General features: G+C 63.6%; 2 protein-coding genes across 8 annotated transcripts in view; one reads left to right on the top strand and one right to left on the bottom strand.

Moving 5' to 3' along the window:
• The window catches only part of BAZ2A (bromodomain adjacent to zinc finger domain 2A), a 39,500-nt gene extending 35,474 nt beyond the window's left edge, over nucleotides 1-4,026 (top strand). For all 6 annotated transcript variants that reach the window (XM_054012232.1, XM_054012236.1, XM_054012235.1 and 3 more), the window contains exon 30: nucleotides 3,464-4,026. In XM_054012232.1, coding sequence (XP_053868207.1) covers nucleotides 3,464-3,616 — 153 coding nt within the window. In that variant the 3' untranslated portion in view covers nucleotides 3,617-4,026. The remainder of the gene's footprint in view (nucleotides 1-3,463) is intronic.
• A 99-nt stretch (nucleotides 4,027-4,125) lies between these two features.
• RBMS2 (RNA binding motif single stranded interacting protein 2) lies at nucleotides 4,126-26,532 on the bottom strand. Of its 2 annotated transcripts, none has more exons than XM_054012240.1 (14): nucleotides 26,437-26,532; nucleotides 14,281-14,465; nucleotides 12,142-12,200; nucleotides 11,538-11,629; nucleotides 10,663-10,820; nucleotides 9,499-9,578; nucleotides 8,895-9,004; nucleotides 7,853-7,899; nucleotides 7,625-7,718; nucleotides 6,761-6,811; nucleotides 5,821-5,931; nucleotides 5,651-5,731; nucleotides 5,058-5,144; nucleotides 4,126-4,724 (listed from the first exon to the last, which is right to left on the bottom strand). In XM_054012240.1, exons 1-13 carry the CDS (start codon nucleotides 26,500-26,502, stop codon nucleotides 5,064-5,066), a joined length of 1,215 nt encoding a protein of 404 aa, XP_053868215.1. In that variant the 5' UTR covers nucleotides 26,503-26,532; the 3' UTR covers nucleotides 4,126-4,724; nucleotides 5,058-5,063. The 2 variants fall into 2 exon arrangements, with proteins under 2 accessions (XP_053868215.1, XP_053868216.1); XM_054012241.1 differs by having other exon boundaries at nucleotides 14,281-14,462.
• Between the last annotated feature and the right edge of the window lie 181 nt (nucleotides 26,533-26,713).

Genomic DNA, 26,713 nt, shown 5'->3' with positions numbered 1-26,713 from the left:
GCTGTGTAGCGGGGGCGAGTTGGACGCAGAGCCGGATTCAGGAGAGGGGAAGCCATGCTGGCCAATGACGGGCAGTGCACTGGGGGCTGGGAGGTGCTAAGCCAGGATCTGCCAGGCCTCAGGGACTGGCACAACTCCCAGGGCGTGTGGGCAAGAGGGTCTCTTGGCCTAGGCTGTTAATGGGGGAGCTAAACGCCGCCCGCCCTGCGCTAGACCCTAAAGTGCAGGGGCTGGATCTCGGGCAGGGAACGATCAAGGCACAAGACTCAAAATCCAGCAGGATATCTGCCCAGCCAGGCCCTACCCCCTGCACTGGCAGTGGGGCAAGGGGGGGCAAATGGCCTCTTATTGCTCATGCCTGAACACCAGCAGTGGGGCGGGAGCAGGGAACTGCAGCGCCAACTGCCCCCCTGCCTGTCCCAGGGTGGGCCCCACCAGCAGGGGCCGGCCTTGGCCCATGGCTAGGCTAGGGCTGCAGGGCCCCGTGCCCGCCAACAACCTGTGGCGCCTCAAGCCCAGGAAATGCTGGAGTGGGGCCGGGGTAGAGCTGAGACTAGCCCCCCCCCACCCTCCACCCCCCAACACTCCAGCTGTTTAGACCCCTCTGCTCCCCCCTTCCTAGATACGACACGGGGCAGCAGCCGAGATCAGTGGAGTGGGGACAAGCAGGCCCCCCAGGGGGCAGGGAACCCAGCTCGAGGCAGAGCGGCACTTTTTGTGGGTCCCACACTGCCCCTCACCACCCCCTGCCTACCAAGGCCTGGCCTGGCCCCAGCTGCTTGGGTTGACAATGGGAGTCTCCGGCTGCCTGGAAAGGGCCTTGTCCGGGGGGGCGGGGGGTGCTGATGCTGCCCTGATGTTGTGGGGCGGCGCCGTGGGGCCTGGTGATCTTTGGTTAACGGGACAAAACCCTGAACCTGGCACGCTGGGCCCCCCCAACTGGCCCAGGGCTCAGAGGCCCAGGGCTGGCCTGTCAGTAGGGAGGGCAGGGACAGGAGGTTTATTGCCTGGGGTGGGGGAGGACAGGCTGCGGTGTTTGGGGCAGGTAACTAGCTAGGGAGGAGGAGGTACCACCAGGGCAACATATTGGCTTATTTGTAATGAGCCCCCCCCCCAAGTTGTTACAAAGTGCTGAGGTGGTTTTTTTTGGGGGGGGCACACTTGGCTTTTGAGGGGATGCTCCCCACCATGCAGCTGAAATGGACGAGGGACTTGCCCGCACCGCCAGGCTGTGCCTGCTGGAGGCGCCAGCCGCTCTGGGCACCCACCCAGCAGCCATGGCTTGGACCCCCCCCCCTCCCCACAGCAAACCGCAGGCCTGCGGGTGGGGGTTGCGCAACCAAAACACCCCAAAAAGCAACTCCACAGAAAAAGCAAACAAACGTAAACCTTCTTCAAATCGCCCCCCCCCGCCGACACATCAGTGCCCCCCCCGTGCATTCATGTCACAAATCAATACAATAGTTTTAAAAAACCTGCATCAAACAATTTCAGCCGAAGACCCCGTCACAGCCAGCGACGCCAAACACCCCCCCCAGCGCTAGCGTCAGCAGGACCCCCCCCCAACACCTCCAAAAGGTGGAACTTAACACCCAGAACATGGGAGCAGCGAAAACCACAGCTCTACGCCCTCCCCCCTTGCACCCCCCCGGCCAGGGGGCTGGGAAAGGAGGAGGAAACTTTTCTCTCTTTTTTTTTTTTTTTTTTTTTTTTTTAAAAAGGAAACTTACAAAAAAATTCATGAAAAAGAACAAAAATCTTCAAACGCAGCCATTGGGGGAGGGGGGCAGCCAGCGTGCAGCTTTCTCGGGGTCCCCCTGGGGCTCTGTCCCCCTCCCCCCCCAGCACTGGCCCAGTGCGTCGGAGCCGGCGGATTTCCGCACGGTTCCTGCGCCAGGCCAGGTTTGCTGCCCCCACGGGGCGTGTGGCTCCACGGGTCCCGGGTTCGAGATCAGCGGCGCCAGCACCAGGCACCGCAATGCAGATTTAAGGCACCGCATGGGGCCAAGCGAGGCGCCAGCCGCCTGCGGATTTGGGCATTTTGGAGGCCTGCCCCCTCCCACCCCCCGCCAACGGGCCCAGGGGGAAGCTGGGGCTTTTATTTAGAATGGGAGGGGCCTGCTAGCAGGAGCAGGGCTCAGCGCGGATGATGTGGGGCAGCCTTTCTGCCCCCCTTTCCTCTGTGTTGGCACATATGGGCCTTAGTGTCTAGGGAGGAAAGATGGAGCTGGGCCGGCCGCTGGGCTGCTCCCAGAAACCATGCAACTGGGGGGGGGGGGGCGGGGGTAGCGGCCGCTGTTCCCCACCCCAGGCTGGCTGGGTGCCCCCCTAGCTTCCTCAGCTGGGGGGTGGGGGTAGGGTTAACATTTAACTTGACAGACGCTGACCATTCTTCACCCCAACTGGAACATGGAAGTGAAAACACCTAACAAGAGTCCGCCCCTCCCCCCTGCCCAGAATGGAGGGGGGGGGAGGAAGAGATGCACCCCCCCCACGCACCCAGCATAAATCACCCTCTACAAACCCCTTAGCCGGGGCTGCCTTCTCCCTCCAACCCCACCCCCCCTTCATCTGCTTCTCTCGCTACTACACAACTCACTCGCGCGTGCGATACGAACCTCACTGATTGTCAGCTGCATAAGAGCTATTCTCTCCCAGGGGCACGGCCGGCCGACCCCCAGCCCAGGACTGGGGTGAGGGGCAGGGGTTCTGAAGAAGGGGAGACCAGCAGGGATGGGGGGCCCAGTATGTCCCTCGGAGAAGGGGCCGGCCTCTCTGTTTCACAGTCTATCCAATGTAACAGATACTGGGGGGGAGGGTGTCTATCCCGTGGGGCAGGGGGAGGGTTTAGCACCATCTGAGGGGGGAGGAATCACAGCAGAGCATTTCACAAGGGGGGGGGGTATTGTTTTGAGAACGTGCAGATGAGTCTAAAGTGCCTGGTACCTTTAAGAGCTTGGTCTCCAGGTGAGAGAGATTTGGGGGGCAGGGATCTGGGGGGTGGGGGGCGGCGTTCTGGTTTATTGCACTTGTCCTGCCTTCTGCTATGGCGTGCATGGGGGAGGGGAGGGGAGGGGGGGCTGGGATGTGCATAGAAATGAGATCCCCATCTGCAGCAAGGGCAGCACCAGCTCTGCCCCCCCCCCCGGCCCCAAAAAGCCACCACTCAGCACCCCCCTCTCAGGAAGAAGGGGGGCAATCCAGCCATGCCCAGAATCCAACCAACCCCCCCGCAACCTTGTCCACCGAGGTGGGTGCGGCACGGGGCCCTGTCGTCCTCCTGTGGCCCGCGGTGAAGAGCAGCGGGTGGTGGTGGTGGGGAATCTGTGTGTTGCCAGTCGGCTGTTCCCCCCCCGTGCACGGATCCCAGTGGTGGGGGGCGGGGAGGTCACCACAGCGGCGGGGGGGCGATCTGCTGGCACGGTCTGGAACGCAGGCAGTGAAGGCACTGTATATCCCGCAGGGCGGACGGGGCCGGTGCCGGGTCCCTCGGGCCATAGGCGCGTGGGACAGGTGGACAGAGAGCGGAGTCCGGAAGCACAAGACGTCACTGGTGACGCAGAAAAGCGGCACGAGGCTTTTGGAAGGGGGGCCAGGGCTGAGTCCGGAGTCCTGACCCAGGCGAGTCCACGTACGTAGCATCTAATAGGAAAGGACAGGGGCCGGAGCAGAGACCACGAAGCCTCCCCCAGTCCAAACTGGAATCCAACACAAGCAGCGATCCTGTCCGGCAAAACTCAAGCAGGGAGAAGATTACGGATCCTAGAGGTTTCCTGGAGCTGCGTCCTGGCACGGAGTTCGTGGCCAACCTTTCCTCTGCCCAAAATCCCGCCAGCCAGTGCACGATGCAGCGTATCTCCCGCCTCATCCTCCCGGTGGAAAGTCACGGATTCCTGCTAGGTTTATCTCATTAGATCCTGGGATTTTTAGTGTTTCTTTTTCCTTTTTTTTGGACTTTTTCCTTTTTTATAAAACCCGGGAGAAAAAAAAAAGCAAAAAACAATAAAATCAACCGTGGGGCTTTTTTTTGTAGGTTTTTGTGGCGTTTTTTTCCTTTTCTTTTAAAGCAACCCCTCCCCCGGAAAAAAATTCTTTATCCTACAGTGGCATTCAGGCGTGGAGAAGCGTCCGGAGGGGGGCGAAGAAACGGGCGGAATTGGTCGGGGAGCAGTACAACCAAAAACCCCCTCAATATATAATTGTTCAAACGTTGCATATTTTTCCTTTAAAAAAAAGAAAAGAAAAAGAAAGGAACGAAAAAGTAATCCTTAATTGACAAAAGAAAACGACGATTGTCCCAGAGATTCGAATCTGCAGCCTCGCCACTCCGGGGCAGCCAGATCCACCCTCCTGGATCAAGCCTTTCCTCAAAGAACCACCCAAAAAAAAAAAAAGGGGGGTTCTTCAAAACAACGACCAAAAATAAACCAAACACTTTTTTTTCCCCCTCCTATTAAAATAGGCCTCAGTCCATCTGTCCGTCCGCGCGGAGTGGATCTGGTGACCCAGCCCCCCCATTCCACTGCTTTGGTTCCTTGGTGAGCAAAGTCTATTGCCGGTTTTTTTTTTTGTTGTTTTTTTTTTTACAAAACTGTTTTCTTTGCAAAAGAAAGAAACGAACGAAGAAAAAAAAATGGATTCGATCTTCTAGATGCAGCACAAATCAAAGAGGAGGTGGCGATCTCCCTCGGGGCGAGCGCTCGGAGCAGAGACGCCTGGTCCAGCTGACGAGGGAAAGAACAGTTCACTGATACAGGGGTTTGCAAAGAGCAGAGGGGAAAGGCCCCATGTCCCATTCCCCGTCCCCCATAGCCAGCCAGTCCCCTGCCCTGGGGACAGATCAGAGCCAGAGCTCCCTACAGGGGAAAGGCCCCATGTCCCATTCCCTATCCCCCTGAGCCAGCCAGTCCCCTGCCCTGGGGCCAGATCAGAGCCGGTGCCCCCTACAGGGGAAAGGCCCCATGTCCCATTCCCCATCCCCCATAGCCAGCCAGTCTCCTACCCTGGGGCCTGAGCCACCAAGAGGGCCAGGCTCTCTTTCCCTGACCCCCCCTTACCTGCAGTTACTTGCTGTACTGATAGGAGTAGGCAGCGTGATCTGACGGAGACTCAACAGCCACTTGGCTCTGCTGGCCGCTGTTCTCCTGAAAGGCAGGAGGTTAGGGGGTGTGGGGTGACGCTGGCCCGGCCTCCCCGCCTGGCCCCCGCACCCCTATCCTGACCAGCGAACGGGAGGCCTAGGGAGGGGGCACTGCAGCAAGTGGTGCTGGGAGATGCTCTTCGCTCCCAGTCAATGCCCCGTGCTGACCTGAGGCCAGCTGGAGACAGGCGCACTTCCTGTCCTAGCCTGCCAGGGCAAGGTTGCTGCGTTGGCTGTTCAACAGCTGCCATACCCCACCCCAGAGGTGGCTGCATTTCAATGCTGGGTGGGTGAGTGATCCCCGGTTCCTTATCACTGCATCAGCTGTCCAGTAGCTGCCACATCCCACTCCAGAGGTGGCTGCATTTCAGAGGCTTGGCCGGTTAGCGAGGTGGAGGGGTGAAAGGGAGATTAGAACCCGCGGCCCCCTGGACTTCCACCCCCCGGCTGACAGATGTGGCAGGGGCTTGCCCCTCCAGCTGTGCCCCCAGCCTGGAACAAGGCCCTTACCTCAACTGAGATGCTGGAGGAAGGCACGGGCGTGTACTGAGGGATGTAAGCTCCTTGCATAGCTGCTGCCGCTGGCATGTACTGGGGAGGGAGAGAGGAGAGGTCAGGGGGCGGCTGGTGCCCAAAGGAGCCCAGGCTGGGGCCCTGGTGCCGGCGGACGGGGGCCTTACCGTGCCAGTGCTACTGAGGGAGAGGTGGCCCAGTTGCTGGGTCAGGGGGCCCATCATGGAGGCGGGCTGGATGGAAATGGTGTGGTCCATGGTCGGCGTCAGCACCGTCCCCTGTGGCAGAGGAGAGTGGTTGGAGAGCGGCCGGGGTGGGGCTGGGAGGAGAGGGACCTGGCAACGGGGGGGGGGGCTAAGTGCCATGGGAGCTGGTACGGCCAATCAGCACAGGGCCGGGGGCGGAGCCTGGGGCCACGGGAGCTGGTATGGCCAATCAGCACAGGGCCGGGGCGGAGCCTGGGGCCACGGGAGCTGGTATGGCCAATCAGCACAGGGCCAGAGGCGGAGCCTGGGGCCACAGGAGCTGGTATGGCCAATCAGCACAGGGCCGGGGGCGGAGCCTGGGGCCACGGGAGCTGGTACGGCCAATCAGCACAGGGATGGAGGTGGAGCCTGGGGCCACGGGAGCTGGTATGGCCAATCAGCACAGGGATGAGGCGGAGCCTGGGGCCATAGGAGCTGGTTTGGCCAATCAGCACAGGGCCGAGGCGGAGCCTGGGGCCACAGGGGCTAGTACGGCCAATCAGCACAGGTCTGTGCCTGGGGGCGGAGCCTAAGGCCAGCAGAGACCCTGGCACCAGAAAGACCCTTTCCCTGGTGGGAAGGCTGTACAGGAAATGATGTCAGAGACCAAGCGAGGGACAGGAAGTGATGTGTAAACTCAGTATGTATCATTTCCTGTTGGCAATGAAATCCCTCTGACCAACAGGAAGTGATGCGTTTGGGCCCCATGGTTACCAGGAAGTGATGTCAGAGCAGCCTCATTGGCCCCGCCCTGAAGCTACTTCCCCTGGGCCCCCCCTGCCCTGCCCCCCCATGGCCTCCTGGGCCCGGAGTCACGGAAGCCGCCCCGAGGGGTGGGGGGCTGGGCCGGGCCGGGCCTCACCGTGGGCTGCATGAGGTACGACTGATGGTGCATCCAGGACGGGCTGTGAACCTGCGGGCAAAGAGGGGTGTCAGCGGGTCCCTGGGCCCAGCCGGGGGGGTCACACCCCGACACGGGCCCCCAGCCCCCGACACGGGCCCCCAGCTGGGGATCTCACCCCGACACAGCCCCCAGCCCCCGACACGGCCCCCCAGCTGGGGTCTCACCCCGACACAGCCCCCAGCCCCCGACACGGGCCCCCAGCCTCCGACACGGGCCCCCAGCCCCCGACACGGGCCCCCAGCTGGGGTCTCACCCCGACACAGCCCCCAGCCCCTGACACGGCCCCCTAGCTGGGGTCTCACCCTGACACAGCCCCCCAACCCCCAACACGGGCCCCCCAGCCCCCGACATGGGCCCCCCAGCTGGGGTCTCACCCCGACACAGCCCCCAGTCCCCAACACGGCCCCCCAGCTGGGGATATCACCCTGACACAGCCCCCAGCCCCCGACACAGCCCCCTAGCCCCCGACACGGGCCCCCAGCTGGGGTCTCACCCTGACACAGCCCCCAGCCCCCGACACGGCCCCCTAGCCCCCGACACGGCCCCCCAGCTGGGGTCTCACCCCGACACGGGCCCCCAGCCCCCAACACGGGCCCCTAGCCCCCAACACGGGCCCCCAGCTGGGGTCTCACCCTGCCACAGCCCCCAGCCCCCGACACGGGCCCCCCAGCCCCCGACACAGCCCCCCCGGCTGGGGGTCATACCCCAACGCAGCCCCTCAGACACAGCCCCCCGGCTGGGGGTCACACCCTGACACAGCCCCCTTCCCCCTCGGCTGGAAGCTCCTTGGCCAGGCTCCCAGCAGCCCCCCCGCGCTGGTACCTGGTAGGAGGACATGGGTGACGGGAGGTAAGGGGCGAGCGTGGTCTGAGCCATCATCCTGTTGGGGGCCAGGCTGTAGGGGGTCGGGTAGAACCTGTGGAGGGAGAAGGGTGCCGGGCGTCACGGGGTTAAACTCCACGGCGGGATGCACAGAAAGGGAGTGTGCCCCCCCACCCCCCAGCACACATAGGGGGCAATGGGGGAGGGGGGGAGGACACAGGGACTCACCCGTTCTGCAGAGCCGTGGTGGGGTCGTAGGTCAAGGTCATGCCACTCTGTGGGGACACAACACCTGGGTCAGGCCTGCCCAGGAGTGCGGCCCCCCTGCCCCCAGCTGCAGCAACCCCGCCTCCTGCCGCCGCAACCCCCAAGGCCGCCACTGCCCTGCCACAGCATCTCACACCCCCCAGACAAGACACACCCATCCATGTCTCCCCCCTGCCAGTTGGCAGAGAGACGCGCCCCCCCGCCAGCTCGTGGGTTGGGGGCACACCGAACACCCTTGCCCTGCCTCTGCCCCGCCCCCCACTCATTTCAGCCCCCCTCACTGGGCTGGGGCGGGGACTTGGGGTGTGAGAGGGAGTGATGGCTCCAGCTGGGGGGGGAGGGCTCTGGGCGGGGGCTGGGAAGAGGGGTTTGGGGTGTGGGAGGGGACGAGGGCTCTGGCTGGGGGTGCGGGCTCTGGGGTGGGGCTAAGGGGTTTGGGGTGTGGGCTCCAGGAGGGAGTTAGGGGGTGGGAGGGGGTTCCGACGTGGGGCAGGGAGTTCAGGGGGTGGGCTCCAGCCGGGCGGCGCTTACCTCAGGCTCCGGGTCGGTGGTGCGGCAGGGCTAAGGCAGGCTCCCCACCTGCCCTGGCTCCGCGCTGCCCATGCCCACAGGCGCCGCCCCCGCAGCTCCCATTGGCCGCAGTTCCCGGCCAATGGGAGCTGCGGAGCCAGCGCTGGGGTCAGGGGCAGCACGCGGAGCTTCCCTGATTGCCCCTGCGCCCAGGAGCCAGACGTGCCGGCTGCTTCCGGGAGCTGCACGGCACCAGGGCAGGAGGGAGCCTGTCTTAGCCCGGCTGTGCCGCTGACGGGACTGTTAACGGCCCGGCCGGCGGTGCTGACTGGAGCCGCCAGGTCCCTTTTCGACCGGGCGCCCGGCAACCCTGGGCACAGAGTCGTACCGCTAGAGAAGGGACCCCATAGCCCCCTCCATCCAGGGCCAGAGAGCGGCTGGGGGTCCCAGGCTGGGCGAGGGGCCGATTCCCACCCCAGGGAGCCAGTCTCACCGAGTCGCCGTCCCGCGGCCAGGCCCGCCCGTTCTGCACGTACTTCCCCTGCGGCTGGCGCTTCTTCTGCCCCCCGTCGGCAAACTTGCAAAGCAGCGGATCTGAGGGGGCTGCCCAGAGACAGAGGCAGGCGTCATGCCCGACCCCCAGCCCCCCCTGCTCCCGTCCCGCAGCCCCCCCTACTAGCCCAGCCCTGGGCTCCCCCCACGCTCTGCCAGGACCCCCCAATCCCAACCCATGGCCCCCCTGCTCCCGACCCACAGCCCCCCTGCTAGCTCAGCCCTGGGCTCCCCCCATGCTCTGCCAGGGCCCCCCAATCCCGACCCGCAGTCCCTGCTAGCCCAGCCTTGGGCTCCCCTCCCCATCTCTGCCGGTGCCCCTCACTCCTGACCCACAGCCCCTGCTAGCCCAGCCCTGGGCTCCCTGCACCCCCCTCCTGTCCCCATTGTTCCCGAGTTCGGCCTGGCAAGAGTTAAACCCAGAAGGGAAGGGAAGGGTCCCAGGGTCCCATCCCCCAGGAGAGTCATTATATAACAGCCCCCTGCCCGGCTCCTGCTGCCCGGGTTCCCCCTTGGGTGCCCCACCGCGAGGCCCTGCCGCCCACCTGGGATCCCTGGGGGAGTCTTGATGTATTTCCCATTGAAGTGGGTGATGATGGCTTCGCACTTTTCTGTGGACTCCATTCTGTGAGGGGACAGAAGGCCTGAGCCCAGCGCCAACGACCCCCTCCCCGTCCCGCGCCAACATCCCCATGCCGACAACCCCCAGCGCCAACGACCCCCTCCCCGTCCCGCGCCAACATCCCCATGCCGACAACCCCCAACGCCAACGTCCCCCAGCGCCAACGACCCCCTCCCCGTCCCGCGCCAACATCCCCATGCCGACAACCCCCAACGCCAACGACCCCCAGCGCCAACGACCCCCTCCCCCTCCCGTGCCAACATCCCCATGCCGACAACCCCCAACGCCAACGTCCCCCAGCGCCAACGACCCCCTCCCCCTCCAACATCCCCATGCCGACAACCTCCAACACCAACGTCCCCCAGCGCCAACGACCCCCTCCCCCTCCCGTGCCAACATCCCCATGCCGAGAACCCCCAACGCCAACGTCCCCCAACGCCAACGTCCCCCAGCGCCAACGTCCCCCTCCCTGTCCCGCGCCAACATCCCCATGCCGACAACCCCCAACGCCAACGTCCCCCAGCGCCAACGACCCCCTCCCCCTCCAACATCCCCATGCCGACAATCCCCAACACCAACGTCCCCCAGCGCCAACGTCCCCCAGCGCCAACGTCCCCCTCCCCCTCCAACATCCCCATGCCGACAACCCCCAACACCAACGTCCCCCAGCGCCAACGTCCCCCTCCCCCTCCAACATCCCCATGCCGACAACCCCCAACACCAACGTCCCCCAGCGCCAACGACCCCCTCCCCCTCCACCATCCCCATGCCGAGAACCCCCAACGCCAACGACCCCCAGCGCCAACGACCCCCTCCCGCTCCAACATCCCCATGCCAAGAACCCCCAGCGCCAACAACCCCCAGCACCAACGACCCCCTCCCGTGCCAACATCCCCATGCCGACAACCCCCAGTGCCAACGTCCCCCAGTGCCAACGACCCCCTCCCGTGCCAACAACCCCCAGTGCCAACCCCCTCCCCCTTCAACATCCCCATGCCGAGAACCCCCAGCGCCAACGTCCCCCAGTGCCAATGACCCGCCCCCCCCAACACCTCCCCCCAGGGGTGCCCGGGCGGGGGGCTCTGACCTGGCGAAGCCGACGCCGCGGCTGGTGCCGTTGGGGTCGCGCAGGACGCGGGTGGAGATCACCTGTCCGAAGGGTTTCAGCATCCCCTCCAGCTCCTGCTCGTCCACGCTGAGCGGCAGGTTGGAGATGTACAGGTTCGTGGGGTCCTGCTCCTGTTGCTATGGAGACACGGCAGTGAGGGGCTGCCCAGCACCCCCAAAGGGGCCTCCAGGGTCTCCCCTTCTCTGAAATTGTCCTCTGTGTGGGGAATTACTTCCTCTTCCCCTGCCCTATGGGGCTGCGGCTCCGTGAGGGGCACCAGCAGAGCTGTGGGGGAGCCCAGGGCTGGGCTAGCAGGGGGCTGCAGGTCGGGAGTGAGGGGCACCGGCAGAGCTGTGGGGGAGCCCAGGTCTGGGACGTCCAGGGAGCAGAGGGCAGCCGGGAGACGGGCTCCCCGTCCTGGGACAACCCCCCAGATTTCAGAACTTTCCCCTGTCCCGGGACAGGACGGAAAGTCCAAGTCTGGCCCAGGAAGAATCGTCCACGGCTCTGGCCTGGCCTGAGATCGGCCCCCGTTCCCCCCCCCCCCCCAGGCTGAGAGAACCCCATGGCCCCGATTCTCCGTGCGGCTCAGCGCCCCCCCAAAGCCTCCTGGGCAAAGCCGGAGCCCAACCAGCTGCAGGGCGAGTCACAAACCTGCACCACGGGGGGGGGGGGGGGGGGGGGGGAACCCCAGGGTGGTGGGGGTCCGGGGGAAGGGACCTCCTACAGCTGGAACCATTAACCCTTTCAGTGCTTTAGGAGGAGGCCCCACACCCCCAGCAACTTCTCTCTCTCTCTCTCTCCCCCAGCGCCCCCCCATCTCCGTGCGGGCAGGGGGCATCTGGGGCACTTACCTTCGCCATCTGGGCCTGCACCCCGCTGGCCTTCAGCGCCGTCACGGCCTTCTGCGCCGCCGTGGGGCTGTCGAAATCGACAAAGCCGTAGCCTGGGAGAGAAGCAGAGACAGTGAGGGGGGGGGCAGGGAGGGAGGGGGACCCTGCAGCCTCAAACCAGAGCCCGTGTGTTGGATATTTAGGATCTTGCGGTTTGTTGTCTCAAAGCCCTTTATGGGATTTTTTGCTTCCCATCACCCAGCAACCCCTCACCTGGCACTGGGAGGAGGCCCTTTTGGGGTGAGGGCGGGGTATGCGGGGACCCCTTGCCCAGCACGGAGATGCGGCTGGCTCTGGGGTGGGGCGCAGGGGCTGGGTATATGGGGACCCCTTGCCCAGCATGGGAGATGCGGCTGGCTCTGGGGTGGGGTGCAGGGGCAGGTTATACAGGGACCCGTCACCTGGCACTGAAATGCAGCTGGCTCTGGGGTGGGCACAGGGGCTGGGTATACGGGGACCCTTTGCTGGAATGTATCCAGAGCCCAGACTACTGGGGAAAGCAGCAGGGGGGTTCCCAGGAACCAGGGACCCTCCCGTGGCGCCGCTGTGGGGCACTGGGCCTCACCTTTGCACTTGTTGGTCGTCTTGTCCAGGATGGCTTTCGTGGAAACGATTTTGCCGTATCTGGGGGGGGAGGGGGGATGCCAAAGAGAAGAGTTACAGTGGGCATGGGGCAGAGCGGCCAGCGGGACCCATAACGGGGTATCCCACAGCGCCTGCCACCCCCAAACCTCGCCCGGCTCTGAGCTGCGGCTGCCTCGGCAGGGGCTGGTTATACAGGGATCCCTCGAGCGGCGCTGAGCTGCGGCTGCCTCTGGGGTGGGGCAGGGGCTGTTTAACAGCCGCGTTGATTTAGGCCGGGAAGTGAAGGCGAATCCTGCAGCCGGGGTGGGGGTAGGGGGCAGAGCTCTGAACTTGGGGCGAATGCCCATTGGTGCCAGCTAAGAAAGACATCCCCATGTCCCCATGGGAAAGGGTTAAATGAGGAATTCCTAGGGGCAGCGAGCCCCAGGCGGGGGGTGGGGGGAATCCAGCCCCTCCCCACCCCCCGCAGGCCCCACAGAGCGGCTGCAAAGCCAGGGGTGGGGCAGGTTGGGGATCCCCAGCAGGGCAGTTCCCAGAGCCCCCCCTTCAGCACTGGAGGTCATGAGATTTCCCCTCCCCCAGGATGCAGCAGCCATGGGGGGGCCTTTTAAAGGGCAGATGACTTCTGTGCCCCTCCCCCCCCCAAGGCAGGGAAGGAAACAGCCCATCCCCCCTCGGGTCAGCCTGGCCGGATTTCCTGGCGGGGAGGGAGCGAGACAGGCAGGGTGGGGGAGGAAATCCGACCAGCTGCTGGATTGAGCAAGTCCCTGGCGCTGCGGGCACCGGGGGACCCCCTGAGCCCAAAGGCAGGGCAGGGAACGTGGCAGAGGCCCATGGCCCTGGATAGACACCACCTATGGAAATGGGTGGCGGGGAAACTGAGGCCGGGGGGGGAGGAGCGATTTCCCCTAGGTCCCAGAACCAGCCAACGGCACAGGTGGAAAGAGAACCCAGGAGTCCTGGTTTCCATCCCCTCCTCCCCCTTCACTCTAACCACTAGCCTCCGCTCCCGTCCCGTTTCACCTTTCCTGTGCCTCAGTTTCCCCAATTAGCGAGGCTGAATTAACCCTTCACAAACCACGCGGGAGCCAGCAACCCCGAGCCCCCCCAAGGGGGCGAAGCCGCGTCACAGCAGGAGGCGCCAGGCCCTGGAAAAATCGGGGTGCGATGGAGACGTGGAAACACTCCCGAATCCTGACCCATCCCTGAAGGGGTTACCCCTCCCCCCACCCCAGCTGAGAGCAGCTCCCGGAGCCCCTCCCCCTGCGAATTCCTGATCCGAACTGCACGGGCTGCCAGGGCGGGCGCCGGTGCTGGGCCACTTCCAGCATTCCCGACTGGGGTGAGCTGAGGCTACGGCAGCAACCGCCCCCCCTCTCCCCCCAGCGCCGGCTCCCAGGCCAGATCCACCCCCACGGGCTGCTGCCCAGCAGGGCCCCCCCCCCGTCCCCCCACCCCCGGCCAACGCAGAGCTCCAGGGGCCCCAGTCTGACTCACCCAAAGCCCTTCCCAAAACGGGGAGCCCAGGGCTGGGCTAGCAGGGGGCTGCGGGTCAGGAGTGAGGGGCACCGGCAGACATGGGGGGGAGCCCAGGATGGATTCTTGCCCCCAAAGGAAACCAGTGGCTGTGGTGACTGGGAGTGCTGGGGGGGGAAGGGAGATGGGGGGGCAGGGAGTGCTGGGGGGGGCAGGAAGATGGGGGGGGCTGGGAGTGCTGGGGGGGGCAGGGAGATGGGGGGCTCTCCGGCTCTGTTCCGAGCCCCAGGCAGAAGCAGCATCTGGAGGGGACGAGCCCCGGGGTCACGGCCGCATCTCAGCCTCTGGCTGAGATCTAAGGGAGCGTCCAGGGTACCCCATGTGCCCACGTGGGACACCCCCATGTCAGATCCCCCCCATCTCCCGCCCCCCCACGTGGGGAACCCCATCTCCCACCCCCCATGTCAGATCCCCCCTATGTCAGATCCATCCCATCTCCCATCTCCCCCACATGGGACACCCCCCATCTCCCGCCCCTCATGTCGGACACCCACCATCCCCCATTTCTGCGCCCTACTGGGGGGGATGTATCAGCCCCATGGATGCTTCCCTCAATCCCGCCCCGCTGCCCCCCCCGGCGTACGGCTGGCACAGCTTGACGAGGTCCTGGTCGGTGGTGCCCGGGTGCAGGCCCCGGATGTACAGGTTGGTTTTGCTCAGCTGGTCCCCGCCTCCCCCGCCGCCTCCGCTGCTGCTGCTGCTGCTGTTGTTGTTGCTGCCGCTGGGACTCGGGGGCGCCATCTGCTGGGCCACTGACACATAAGGCTGCTGGGAGACAAGAGGGGGAGGAGCTGGTGAGCAGGGGGCGGGGCTCCCGAGGGACGTTGGTGGGGGCGGTGGGATCCGCAGCTGGCTGGCTCACGTTCCCCCTCCAGCTCTTTGAATCTTTCCTCCTGCCCAGGGGTCTCAGGGAGCAACAGAGAGAGGGGCTGCCTGCCCCGTCCTTAGCGGGGAGGGGAGAGAGACGGGTGGCAGGCTGGGGGCAGCGGACAGACGGCAGCGGACAGACGGCAAAGGGAGTTTCCACTGAACCCGAGGCCTGATTGTAACAACCCCCTGCCTCAGGTACCGGGGACCTGAGTAAGTCAGTGATGACGGGAGCCAGTTTAAACCATCCTAGGTACAGTCAATGGCATGAGGCCTGGAGGGGATGCGGGGGGACTGAGTCTGAGGGGGTCGAATCTGAGGCTTCACCCCCCAAACCATCCCCGCACACCGGCTAGGGCTTGATCACGGAACCCCAACTGCTAAACGCCCAACTCCTGCCCCCTCCCGGCCTGATGGGCCTGGGGCAAATGCCTGGGGACCCGGGGGGTGATTCCCGGCCACCCCGATATGTACACACATGCCCCGCCCCCCGGGAGAGGCAGCAAAAATCCCAGTGCTGCCACCAACTCCAACCAATCAGAACGCAGCATGCAAACAAGCTGAAGTCAGCCATGTGGCCAGTGTGACATCACAATGAGCTGCCCAATGAGGAAAGCGGCTCAAAACAGCTTTAATATTGAATTAAAGTTCTTCAGTGGGGGGGGGGGGAGGTCACGACCTGGAGTATCGAACCTCCCCCATCCCTGGAGACCTACTGCCTGTGCCTCTCACTCCCAGCCCGCAGCCCCTGCTAGCCCAGCCCTGCCGGTGCCCCTCACTCCCAACCCGCAGCCCCTGCCACCCCCCAGCCCTGCCGGTGCCCCTCACTCCCGACCCACAGCCCCTGCCGGTGCCCCTCACTCCCGACCCGCAGCCCCTGCTAGCCCAGCCATGGGCTCCCCCAATCCCCAGCTCTGCCGGTGCCCCTCACTCCCGACCCACAGCCCCTGCTAGCCCAGCCCTGAGCTCCCCCCAGCTCTGCCGGTGCCCCTCACTCCCGACCCACAGCCCCTGCCGGTGCCCCTCACTCCCGACCCGCAGCCCCTGCTAGCCCAGCCATGGGCTCCCCCAATCCCCAGCTCTGCCGGTGCCCCTCACTCCCGACCCACAGCCCCTGCTAGCCCAGCCCTGGGCTCCCCACAGCTCTGCCGGTGCCCCTCACTCCCGACCCGCAGCCCCTGCTAGCCCAGCCCTGGGCTCCCCACAGCTCTGCCGGTGCCCCTCACTCCCGACCCGCAGCCCCTGCTAGCCTAGCCCTGGGCTCCACATGCCCGACTCCCCCTCTTCAGTTGTCAGGACTCCTGGATTCTGATCCCAGCTCTGCCATGACCCCACCGTGCAACCCCGGATGAGTCCCTTCCCCCACCCGTGCCTCAGTTTCCCCAACTGCTCCACTGCCTGGCCTGGGGCGGTGCTGCTCGCCAAGCGCTGCAGGGGTATGTTCTTAGTCCGGCCCCCAGCCAGCCGGGCTGGCTCCTCGGGGTTATCTCCCGGCGCAGGGCGGAACAGGGAGGGAGGAAGCTGACTCAGCCGCGGTGGAGGTTCCTCTGTGGAATCCAGCCGGATCCCTCCAGGGTCACAGCCCCGGCTTTGCAAGCACCCACCTGCCCCCAGCCAGGCCTGTAACCTTCTGGCCCCACCCGTCACAGAGTGCCAGGCAGTGCTCGCCCCCAGGGGCGCTCTGGATGCCAGTGGAACGAGCGACAGCGTAAGACGCCCGCCACCAGCTGAGGGGCTAAGAGACAGGGCCAAGGTCACGCAGGGAGTCAGTGGCACAGTCCAGAATAGGAGTCAGGAGCCCGGGCTCCCAGCCACCGGCCCACGCGCTCCTTGGGGTTCCGGTGACTCTGGTCGGCCGCTGCCCTGGGCCCCACCAGGACAGAGCCACAGGGTTGGCCGTGATCCGCCTGGCAGTGCCTGGGGCAGGGGGGGATTCCTGGGGCAGAGCTGGGCTGGGGGGGAGCAGGAACACACACACCCCCGCTGAACTGCAGGCCCCGTGTTCTGTTCACACACACCCTCCCCCACCCAGGTCCCGCCTGCCTGGAACCAACCCCAACTCCGGCCTGTAGGGACGGCTCAGCCCCTAACCCCTGGGCCGCAGTCAAAGCCCTTCGCAGCTGGACCCCCATCCCCTGCCCCAGACTCCCCCCCCCCAGGCCCAGCAGGGCAGGATGTGCACTGGGGGATGGAAGGGAGGGGCCGTGCGATGCACGAGGAGAGCCACAGGGCCCGAACGCGTGTGCCCCAGCGTGCGAGGGGCGTGCAATGCACATGCGGGGCCGGGCACAGTAACTCCCAGCTCCCCAGGCTGGGCTGTGATTTGCTGAGTGAGGTCACTGGGGCGGGGGGGGGGGGGGAATCCGTTTCGCCCTGTGTGGGCGTCGCTCCACATTGCAAAACCGCTGCAGCATTCAGGAAAGGCTGGCTCGGAGCTCAGGAGAGGCCCAGGGCTGGGATAGCGGGGGCTGCGGGTCGGGAGTGAGGGGCACTGGCAGCGCTGGGGAAGGGGGAAGCCCAGGGCTGGGCTAGCAGGGGGCTGCAGGTCGGGAGTGACGGGCACTGGCAATAGGGCGACCAGATGTCCCGATTTTTGGGTCTTTTTCTTAGATAGGCTCCTATTACCCCCCCACCTCCTGTCCTGATTTTTCACATTTGCTGTCTGGTCACCCTAACCGGCAGAGCTGGGGGGCCCAGGGCTGGGCTAGCAGGGGCTGCGGGTCGGGGGTGAGGGGCACCAGCAGAGCTGGGGGGGGCCCAGGGCTGGGCTAGCAGGGGCTGCGGGGCGGGAGTGAGGGGCACCGGCAGAGCTGGGGGTGGGGGGCCCAGGGCTGGGCTAGCAGGGGCTGCGGGTCGGGAGTGAGGGGCACCGGCAGAGCTGGGGGGAGCCCAGGGCTGGGCTAGCAGGGGGCTGCAGGTCGGGAGTGAGGGGCACCGGCAGAGCTGGGGGTGGGGGGCCCAGGGCTGGGCTAGCAGGGGCTGCGGGTCGGGAGTGAGGGGCACCGGCAGAGCTGGGGGGAGCCCAGGGCTGGGCTAGCAGGGGCTGCGGGTCGGGAGTGAGGGGCACCGGCAGAGCTGGGGGGAGCCCAGGGCTGGGCTAGCAGGGGGCTGCGGGTCGGGAGTGAGGGGCATCGGCCCCTCCCTGCCTCCACCCCAGCCCTCTGTCCCTGCCCTCTCAGCCCTTCGCTCTCACAGACTCTGGTTGCTCCTGGAGCCATTCGAACCATGTGGTCGAAGTGGCTCATGGTCAGCCGGGGCCTGTGCCGGGCCAGGTCTGCCCAGCTCCCAAGGCTGCTCCCGCGGGAACGGTACCACCGGCGTCCCTAGGCCCAGGAGCTGAGAGGGGCTGCGACCCAGCGGGGCAGCTCACCACGTGGATCCGCCCCTGCAGCAGCCGGCTCCCTGCTCCCGGACGGCAGCGGCCCGGGGGCCTGGCCCGGGGCAGCGCTTGGGGCTGGTCCAATGCTCCTCCCTGGGCAGCCGGCACCAGCCCAGCCTGGCGTGGGAGCGTCTCTGGGGAGCGGGACACTGACAGGCGCGGAGTTGGAACTCGCCCCAGAATTTGCAGGGCCTGCGTGTGTGAGGCACAGAGCATCGGGGCCTCACAACAGCGACAAGTCTAGAACTCAGCCCCCCCTGCTCCGAAAGCCCCCAGCCCCACTGAGTTAATGGGGAATCTCCAGTAGCACAAAGCAGTATGGGATCTATGGTCCACACATGAGCAATTCTTGTGCCATCCAGCAGAGGGCAACACCAGAGGCCCACATGCATTGGCTCATCAGCAAAGCTTTGCTCTGTCCAGGGAGCTCAAAGCCCTTGGCAAATACTAATCTATCAACTTCTCCTTGTGAGACACTGCTGGGGAAACTGAGGCACGGTATGGGAAGGGGATGGGAGGTGCCTGAAGTGAGTCCAGGGCCAGGTGGGAGCAGAGTCGCCTTCACAAAACCAGAGACAGAAATGAGTCTCTCTCAGGACACTAGAGGGGACCCCAAACTGAACAGGATCAGGGCCAGCACCGGAGACCTGGGACAGGAAAGGGGTCCAGACAGGGTGAAACAAAACCAGGTCAGGGGCGAATGTCAGAGGGGAAACACCCACTTGAATTTCCCTGACACCCGTTTCCTCATTTGAAGCTTTCCCGATGCACAGGAGAAGGTGATCAGTTTACTGAGCGGGGCTGGGAGCCACGACTCCTGGGTTCTCACCCCACTTTGCTGCGGGATCTTGAGCAAGACATGTCCGTGCCTCAGTTTCCCCCCCACACACCTCCCCAGGTCAGAGAGCCTGTCCCAAGGATTCCCGCAGCCAGCCCATACCTTGTGGTTGAGCTACACCCGATCTTCGCCAAAGCCCCATCTCGAGGCACAGCCTTCCAAGAGACGGAGAAACCCCACATGCCTGGGGCAGGGGGTCCAAGGATCAGTTCCCCTCCCTGTTCACAACTTGGGCCCTACGTCTAATCGGGACGGTTCTGGCTTCACCTCCCAGCCACCGGCTCTGCCTTTGCCGCCGAGCCTGGAGGGCGGAACAAACCACGAGGGGCAGGACGCGGCTCTCCAGGCAGGTCCACACAGGCAAGAAAAGAAACACGCTTAAAGCACGTGACTTGGCCCCAGCCACGTTCTCAGCATCATGTGTGAACATGGTTATTCTGGGAGGGTGGACGGGACGCGAGCGCCTCTCCCCTCCGCTGCTCATTTCACTCCCGCGCTGCGTTGGCCGAGCACACGGTTTGGCTTCCGAGAAGCCCAGGTGGTAGGTCGGGGCTGTGGCAGCGAGGCGGGCGGAGAGAGCTGCCAGGGGAGGGGCGGGAGGCCTGGCCGAGTTGGTAGATAAAGGGGATGGGGGGGCGCCCTGCGGGACATGGAAAGAGACATGGTACAGCAGGGGGGATGGGGGGGAGGGATTGTCAAAGGGCCCAGGGGAGTTAGGTGCCAGATTCCTGTTGTGTGCCTAACTCCCTTACCCCAATGCCGCCCTTAGCCCCCGTATTGCGGCGCCGTCCCCATGAAGCCGACAGGACTCAGTATTTGGGGAGACCCCCGACGCTGCGTGCCCAGGGCGACAGGGAGAGTTAGAGGCGGGTGGGTTTGGAGGAATTGAGGCCACAAATGTCGGTGGGATTGAGAGCAAGGGAGGGAGCAGGTTTGGTGAATAGACCGGTGGCAGAACAGTGTTCCAACGTGTCAGGACTCCTGGGTTCTCCCCAGCTCCAGAAGCAAGGTTGGTTGAGGGGCCTGGCTGCGAGACTGCCTGGGTTCTTCTCCCAGCAACACCACAGCCCCAGCCTGTGACCTCAGGCACGTCCCCGCGCTGTCCCTGGATTGCCCCTCCCTTGTCTCTCCAGACTGGAAGCTCTCTGGGGCAGGGACCCTACGTGCAGCGCCCGGCATTGTGAGCGGTCAGGCTGCTACCCAATACGCCCAGGGAAGGCGCGCCAGCCGGACAGAGAGCATGAAACGGCGCAGCTTCTGCGCCGAGTTCTTCAACCAAACCAGGGAAAACGCCGGTTTGTGGCAACCAAAACTTTCCGTGTAAACGTGCTAGTTTCGATGCCGCCGGTTCCCGGGCCAGGGTGGGATTTCAGGTCAGAACCCGGAATAGCCAACAGCCCAAGGATCAGAGCATGGTGGTGCTGGAAACCCCGATTCCACTCCCTGCTCCGCCTGCCGCTATCCCAGGCGAGGGCCCTGACCACCAGGCCGTAGGGCCAGTCTCCGCCACTGGCCCAGCCAGTGTGTAATTATTATACAGCCTGGTGGAGCCCTAAACTGGGATGTGCCGGCGAGATTTTCAGTTTTCCTCTGAAAATCCAAGCCTGAGACAGTAAGAGCTTATCAAATGCATGGCTGTTCAAGGCATAATCATCCCCTTGCCTTGGGTTCTTGGCACGCCCCAGAGGTGAGTGGAATGGAACAATCTGAAGTACGTTTGTACAGCGCCGAGCACAGCTGGGGCTGGGTCCATGCCTGGGATTCGTAGGTACTAATTCCTTTTCCACCCTGGGTTGTTGTGTTTTTAAACGTCGGGTCTCCATGCGTTGCCAATGCTCATGATCTTATCATGAGTCTCACAATATCTGGTGTTCCTCGGAGAGATTCAGCTCCAGGAGCCAGAGGGTCAGGCGAAAATCTCGGCTTTAATTGGGGGGGGGGACCCAAAGAGTAAATTTCTAGCCCTCCTGGTTGCAGGGAAAAGCATGAAAACGTGACCTGAGTGTGACCCCAAAGGCTCACACAGGAGGAGGCGCCGAAGAACAATTTGTATAAAATCTCCTGATTTTCAAGCCAACCTCATGATTTTGAGGGCTGGGGGTTGGCGGCTCGGAAGTGAAAACAGACTGGTCAGTTTCACACTTGCTTAGTCCGTTTCTAGTCAATTTCACTCTCGGGTTTGCAGGCACCAGCCCCAGGCCCTGAGAGGAGGCAGGGTCCCGGGCAAGGCTCAGTTCTGGGCCAGGAGTCCGGCGATCTACGTTCAATTCTTGGGTCTGCAGCGCCATGCCTCGGTTTCCCCAGCTGCGAACCAGCGCTGACGCTGGCCCCCTTTGCAAAGCGCTTGGAGACACAAGAATGGGGTGGGGGGGGGTGCGGTCATCATCGTTTTTAAAATGCTGTTTCTGGAGGAAATCGTTGTATTGAGCTAAAGTTTGGTCAACGCCTCGGAGAATTTCAAAACAAACCCCGGACACAAAACTCACAAACGCGGGAGCCCAAAGTGCCTGTTCTGAAAACCACCGCTCAGGCCTGCGTTCACCCACCAGCCCCTGCAGTGACACTTGGACGACTCAGTCACAGAGGGACAGGAACCTCCAGTGATGCTAAACTTGGCCTGCAGGAGAATTGTCCTCTCTCGCGCTCTCTCTTCTCCCCCCGCCACAGGAAATGGTGGGTGACATCACTAATGATCACACCACCACATGCCTGGGCAGTGATGCCAGCTGGGTGTGGCTGATACAATGACATTCCTCAATGCATTTTTTTGTTCCTTCTAGTGCTACCTACATTTGCAAAGATTCATTTCATTCCCAGACGGGCTGAAGCTGCTGTTAGGCGGTGGGGCTGCAGGGCAGTCGTGGGTCACGGTGCCCAGCGCCCACCGTCTGAGCCGGGTTCGCAAAAGGGCTCATGTTGCCAGGAAGCAATGCCAGGGAGCAGGTCTATGGCTGGGCCGCCTAGATGCTACCGTAATACACCTAATAAATCACGTCAAGCGCCCGGCACATGGGGCCTTGACTGGAGTGCCTGGGTGCTACCCGATTACCCCTCATTAATAATGGTATTACCAGGGTAACATTTCACCGTACAACTCCCATTGCGACACTCTCGCAGAGCCCCTTCTCGCGCCTCGCTGGGATCTTGGCAAGCTCCAGGCCCGATCTGTGGGTGCCGGGCCTTTGGGACGCTTGGCCTAGTGGATGTATCCCCAGTGCCCCGTTTCACGCACACGTTTAAAACCCCCCCCAAAGCTCAGGGCACATCCCAGGAGCGGGAAGTGAGGCACCTGGGGAAGTTGGTGCAGGATCGAGGTTCACCGGCCGATTTTTTGTTTTTAAACTAACAGAAGCATGGAAAACTGTCAGGCATAAAACAAACAGCACCGAGCGCCGCTCCCACAGCACGTGACCAAGGGCGGGTGGGATCATTAACCCCATTTCACAGATGCAGAAGTTGAGGCACAGAGCAAGAAGTGATTTGCCCAAAATGCTAGAACCAGGCCTCCTGGATACCAGGCCGTGCTTTACCACTAGGCCACACAGCCTCCCTGTTGCTCAGATTTCCATTTGGACACCTACACGGCCATGTTGTAATTATTCTACTCGGAATTTGGGTCGTCCCCCTGGGACCCCAACACCGCAGTTCCTTTTTCAGGCGTGGGCCTTGCCAGCTCAGACCCAGACACCCTAGTCTGGCCTCCTGCATGTCCAGAACCCCGCCCCCACACGCCTGTGACAGACCCCGTCACTGACGTCCTCAGATCCTGGTTTCAAGACTCCAAGTTACAGAGAATCCACCATTGACACTAGTTGAAACCTGCAAGTGCCCCACACTGCAGAGGAAGGCGAAAACCACCCAAGGTCTCTGCCAATCTGACCGGGGCGGAAATTCCTTCCTGACCCCAAATCTGGTGATCAGTTAGACCCTGAGCATGTGGGTGAGACCCACCAGCCAGACACGCAGGAAAGAATTCTCTGTCGTAACTCAGAGCCCTCCCCAGCCAGTGTCGTGTCCCGTCCCCGCCGGTGGAGATATTTGCTAGTAGCTGCAGATCGGCTGCGTGCCATTGTGGGCAGTCCCATCAGACCGTCCCCTCTACAGACTTAGCAAGCTCCGTCGTGAAGCCAGTTAGGTTTTGTGCCCCCCACTCCCCTTGGCAGGCCGCTCACTCCGGTTCCCCAGAGGGGGCTGCTCCGGTGCATAATGTCTAGTTCGCATTCGGCTCGCAGGAGCAGGTCAGGGCCCCGCTGACCCCAGGCAGCTCACAAGCAAAAGGCTATAGGGCCGAGGGTTTCATTTCAAGCTAACAAGAGGGGCTGGTTCTTTAAACCATCATGTCAAATATCTCCGGGGCCAGCGCGGCCTTTTCCCAGAGATCTGCCAGGCCACGCCAAGCGCCATGAGGCCCTGGCCCATGACTGGGGTTCTTAGGTACGTCTACCCTGCACACTAAAGGCTGGGCTCTGACTCAGGCTTGAGTCAAGCCCCACTTCCATCCACGCACAAATCAGGCTGGCTCAGGTCAGCAAGTGCTCAGGACCCGGGTCCTAGGACCTGCTGGAGCAGGGGAGGGGGGGTCAGAACCAAGTCCCACTCTGATTTAGGTCCTAGCCCCGGCGTTTTGGAGTGTGGGCGCAGACCCGAGACAGAGGCGTGGACGCAGCGGCGCGGCTGGGAGCCCCGGGGCCAGCGAGTGTTAACCCAGGCTGGCGATGCAGTGGGGGAAGCACCGAATCCACGGAGCCGGGTTCCCAAGCAGTGCGGACATGCCAGGAGGCACCGGGAGGGCAGAGAGAGGTAAGAAACGGGCTCAGGACTCAGATGGCCATTTACACAGCTGGGAGGGGGAGACCCTGGGCCTGTCTCCACGTCCCTTGCTGCGCTGGTGCAGCTGCGGTGCGTAGCGAAGACGCTACTACCCCAGCGGGGGATCGGCACGGTGAATTCACCTCCGCAAGAGGCGGGAGCTGTGCTGCTCGGAGAAGCACTCCCGCCACACAGCGCTGTCTACACTAGGTTCTCTAACTGCATCACTCAGGGGTGTGTGGGCTAACAGGCAGGTTCTTACTTCCTCCTCTAAAACATCTGGTGCTGGCCCCTGTCGGAGACAGGACACTAGGTGGCCCTGGAGTGTGAGGTGAGTTCCTGTCCAGTCGAGATCTTAGTTCTAGCTCGACCACACGATATGGGCTGGGTGCAGGAACGACAAGGTCCTTCGGCCTGGTCAAGGCAGGAGGTCAGATGGGATTATCTGGCCTTAAAAGTCTATGAAGCTATTAGTCACGGTACTTTCATGAAGCAACTAGAAACTCCCCGCCCGGATCAGAGCCTCAGCAACATGGGCTGCCCAAAACAAAACAAAACAATACCAGCCACCGAGCCACTGGACCCCTGGAAATACGCAAAAATCAATCACTAACATGTCACAGCCCAAGAACTGGCCTAAATCGCAGAGTTCCCCGCAGAGCATTTCCACTCATTCGAGATGAGTAACTCAGACAGTCAGCAAATTATGAGGCAAAAATTCCCCTAACTTCAGTGAAGACGTATTCTGACTCCCTGCGTCCCCGGCTGCGTTACAGACACCGGGGGCGGGGCTGTTTTGTGGCTGAGGACTGCCCACGTGGGGTGGACCATGTCCCACTGCGTCCCACAATCCCAGGGCCCGACTGGACACCCAGATCTACAAAATTCCCGGACAACGCACTCACACCCAGCGGCTCCCCTGCAAACGCACACACCACTCTAATGGCCGTGCGGTGTCGTGCACCACAAACTCACCCCCCCACCACTGTCACACCCAGACTCACCAGTACGCCACACGCACGACCATCGCACGCGCGCCAACACAGACACACTAGAGCAAATTCACCAGCATGTCAACAAACTCACCGTCTCACACGTCAATACGGCAACTATGTCACAGGTGCACATCCAAACGCCGCTGCCCCAAATACACAGCCCGACACGCACCAGCAGTTACAGGGAGACAATCCGGGCGCACAAAGACAGACAGACGCAAAAAACACCCCAAACACGGGCCGACACCCTGTAAAGCCCCTCTGACAGAAAAGGCCAGCGCGAGTACACTGCGGACGCCACACGCGCGGATCCCCCAGACTCGCACACACGAACCCGCCAAGGACACACACACTCCCCTGGAGAAAGTTCAGTGGCTTGGAAAGTGACAGATCTCGCACACACAAAGGAATGATTTTACATGTGTACAGCTGGCTTCTCGGAGGCCTTCACTTTGCTCCCCAGCTCCTGCGTTTCTGGCATTCGCGGCCTGACTCGGCGGCGGACTCTGCGGGGGTGGGGGGGTGGACACTCGGGGTGGGTGATGGGGCCAGTCAGTCATGGCTTCTGGCTGGCTGGTGCTGCAGACTCATCTCCTACGCTCAGGACGTTAATGTCACGGGGACAAGAGGGGGTGGGGGGGATCCAAGCCATGGTCTGCAGAAGGGAGCCCCGAAAGGGGAGGGAGAGGTCTGGATTACAGAGCCATCCGTCTGGGTGTAATCTGGAGTCCAGGGGGAGGGGGTGTATCGGAGGCCCCCCGGGTGCTGCATGGATCCCTGCTCCATGGGACAGAGACTCCAGCTGTTACCCCCGCAATAACAGGGCACAACAGTTCTGCCCCCTGTGGCGCTGTGGGAGAAGGGGCTTGTGAAGGGCAGAGGGTCTCGCTGGGATTCAGTGACATGAGAATTCACCCGCCTGCCCCCGCGCGCCACTCTGCAGACAGGGAAACTGAGGCACGGAGGCTTGTCCCTCACAAGGTCACACCGCCAGCCAGTGGCAGAGCTGGGACTAAAACCAGGAGTCCTGCTCCCCCCTCCCCAGGCCCCACTGTGTTAACCCCCAGGCTACGCTAGGCCCCCCTCCCAGAGCTGGGGAGAGAACCCAGGAGTCCTGGCTCCCAGCCCCCCTAACCACTAGACCATGCTCCCCTCCCAGAGCTGAGGAGAGAACCCAGGAGTCCTGGCTGCCAGCCACCCCCAGCTCTAACCCACTAGACCCCACTCCAAAATCCAAACCCAAAGTCTAATCCCAGCAAGACCCTAAACCCCCTAACTCTGACCCCAACGCCAATAACACCCCCCTCGCGTTCTGCCTGCACGGGGGGGGGACAGACACCCCCCAGGTAGCCCCAGAGCCAACCACAGTCGGAGGGAGGTGGGGCCTGGCCTGCCTGGGATATTCACCCACCAATCAAACCCCTCTCCCCGGAGCACGGGGACCCCCCTGAACCCCGAAGTGGAGATCAGCTCCCCCCCATCCCCACACCTCAGCCCACCCCACACTCCGGGGTGGGGGGCGCAGCCCAGCTCGGCCCGGGAGCGGTGGTAGTGGGGGGGGTGCCCGGAAAAGCGATTCTCCTGGCTACACTTGGTGGAGCAGCGCGGGGGGGGGGGGGGGGCAGATCTTCACCCTGGGCGGTGCTGCGGGGGGGAGGGGGGACGGAAGGGGGGGGCAGCGCCCTGAACTTCCCCCAGCACAAAGGCCTGAGCCGGGCCCCGCGGCTAACGGGAGGTGCAGGGAGCGCGGGGGGGGGGAGATGGGAACCCCCCTTCTCCTCTCCTGGGGGGCCAAAGGCATTGGGGCGCGCTGGGGCGGGGGGGGGGGCAGGACGCAGTCGCTTTTCCTACCTTCTTGCTGGTCTTATTGTAGCCAAATGTGGCGATGGCGGCCCGCGGCTGGACGGAAAGTAACATTTTCCTCCCTAATGTTACGGGCCTGGGAACGGGGCGGGGGGGGCGCTGGAGGGGGGGGGGACGGGGCTGCTGGCTGACGTCACACCCAGGGAAGCCAGCCTGGAATCTAGGGCCGGGATGACAACTTTCCACTGGGTCCTAGCGCCCGCGGAGGGAGCGGCGCCCGAGGGAGGGGCCGCTTCTCCTCCCCCACGGGGTCCCAGGCCGGAAA

Source organism: Malaclemys terrapin, chromosome 23, assembly GCF_027887155.1.
Source record: "Malaclemys terrapin pileata isolate rMalTer1 chromosome 23, rMalTer1.hap1, whole genome shotgun sequence".
NCBI lineage: Eukaryota > Metazoa > Chordata > Testudines > Emydidae > Malaclemys > Malaclemys terrapin.
The sequence above is the reverse complement of the archived record's forward strand: the minus strand, read 5'-3'. Positions and strand labels throughout refer to the sequence as shown.

Excerpts from the sequence above, each read along its gene's own strand:
- RBMS2 (XM_054012240.1), bottom strand. The coding sequence starts at position 26,502 with ATGTTACTTTCCGTCCAGCCGCGGGCCGCCATCGCCACATTTGGCTAC. Across the intron at positions 5,932-6,760 it reads CGTACCTCATGCAGCCCACG|GGGACGGTGCTGACGCCGAC; the intron begins GTGAGGCCCGGC and ends CCTCTGCCACAG. Across the intron at positions 5,145-5,650 it reads CCTCCAGCATCTCAGTTGAG|GAGAACAGCGGCCAGCAGAG; the intron begins GTAAGGGCCTTG and ends CCTGCCTTTCAG.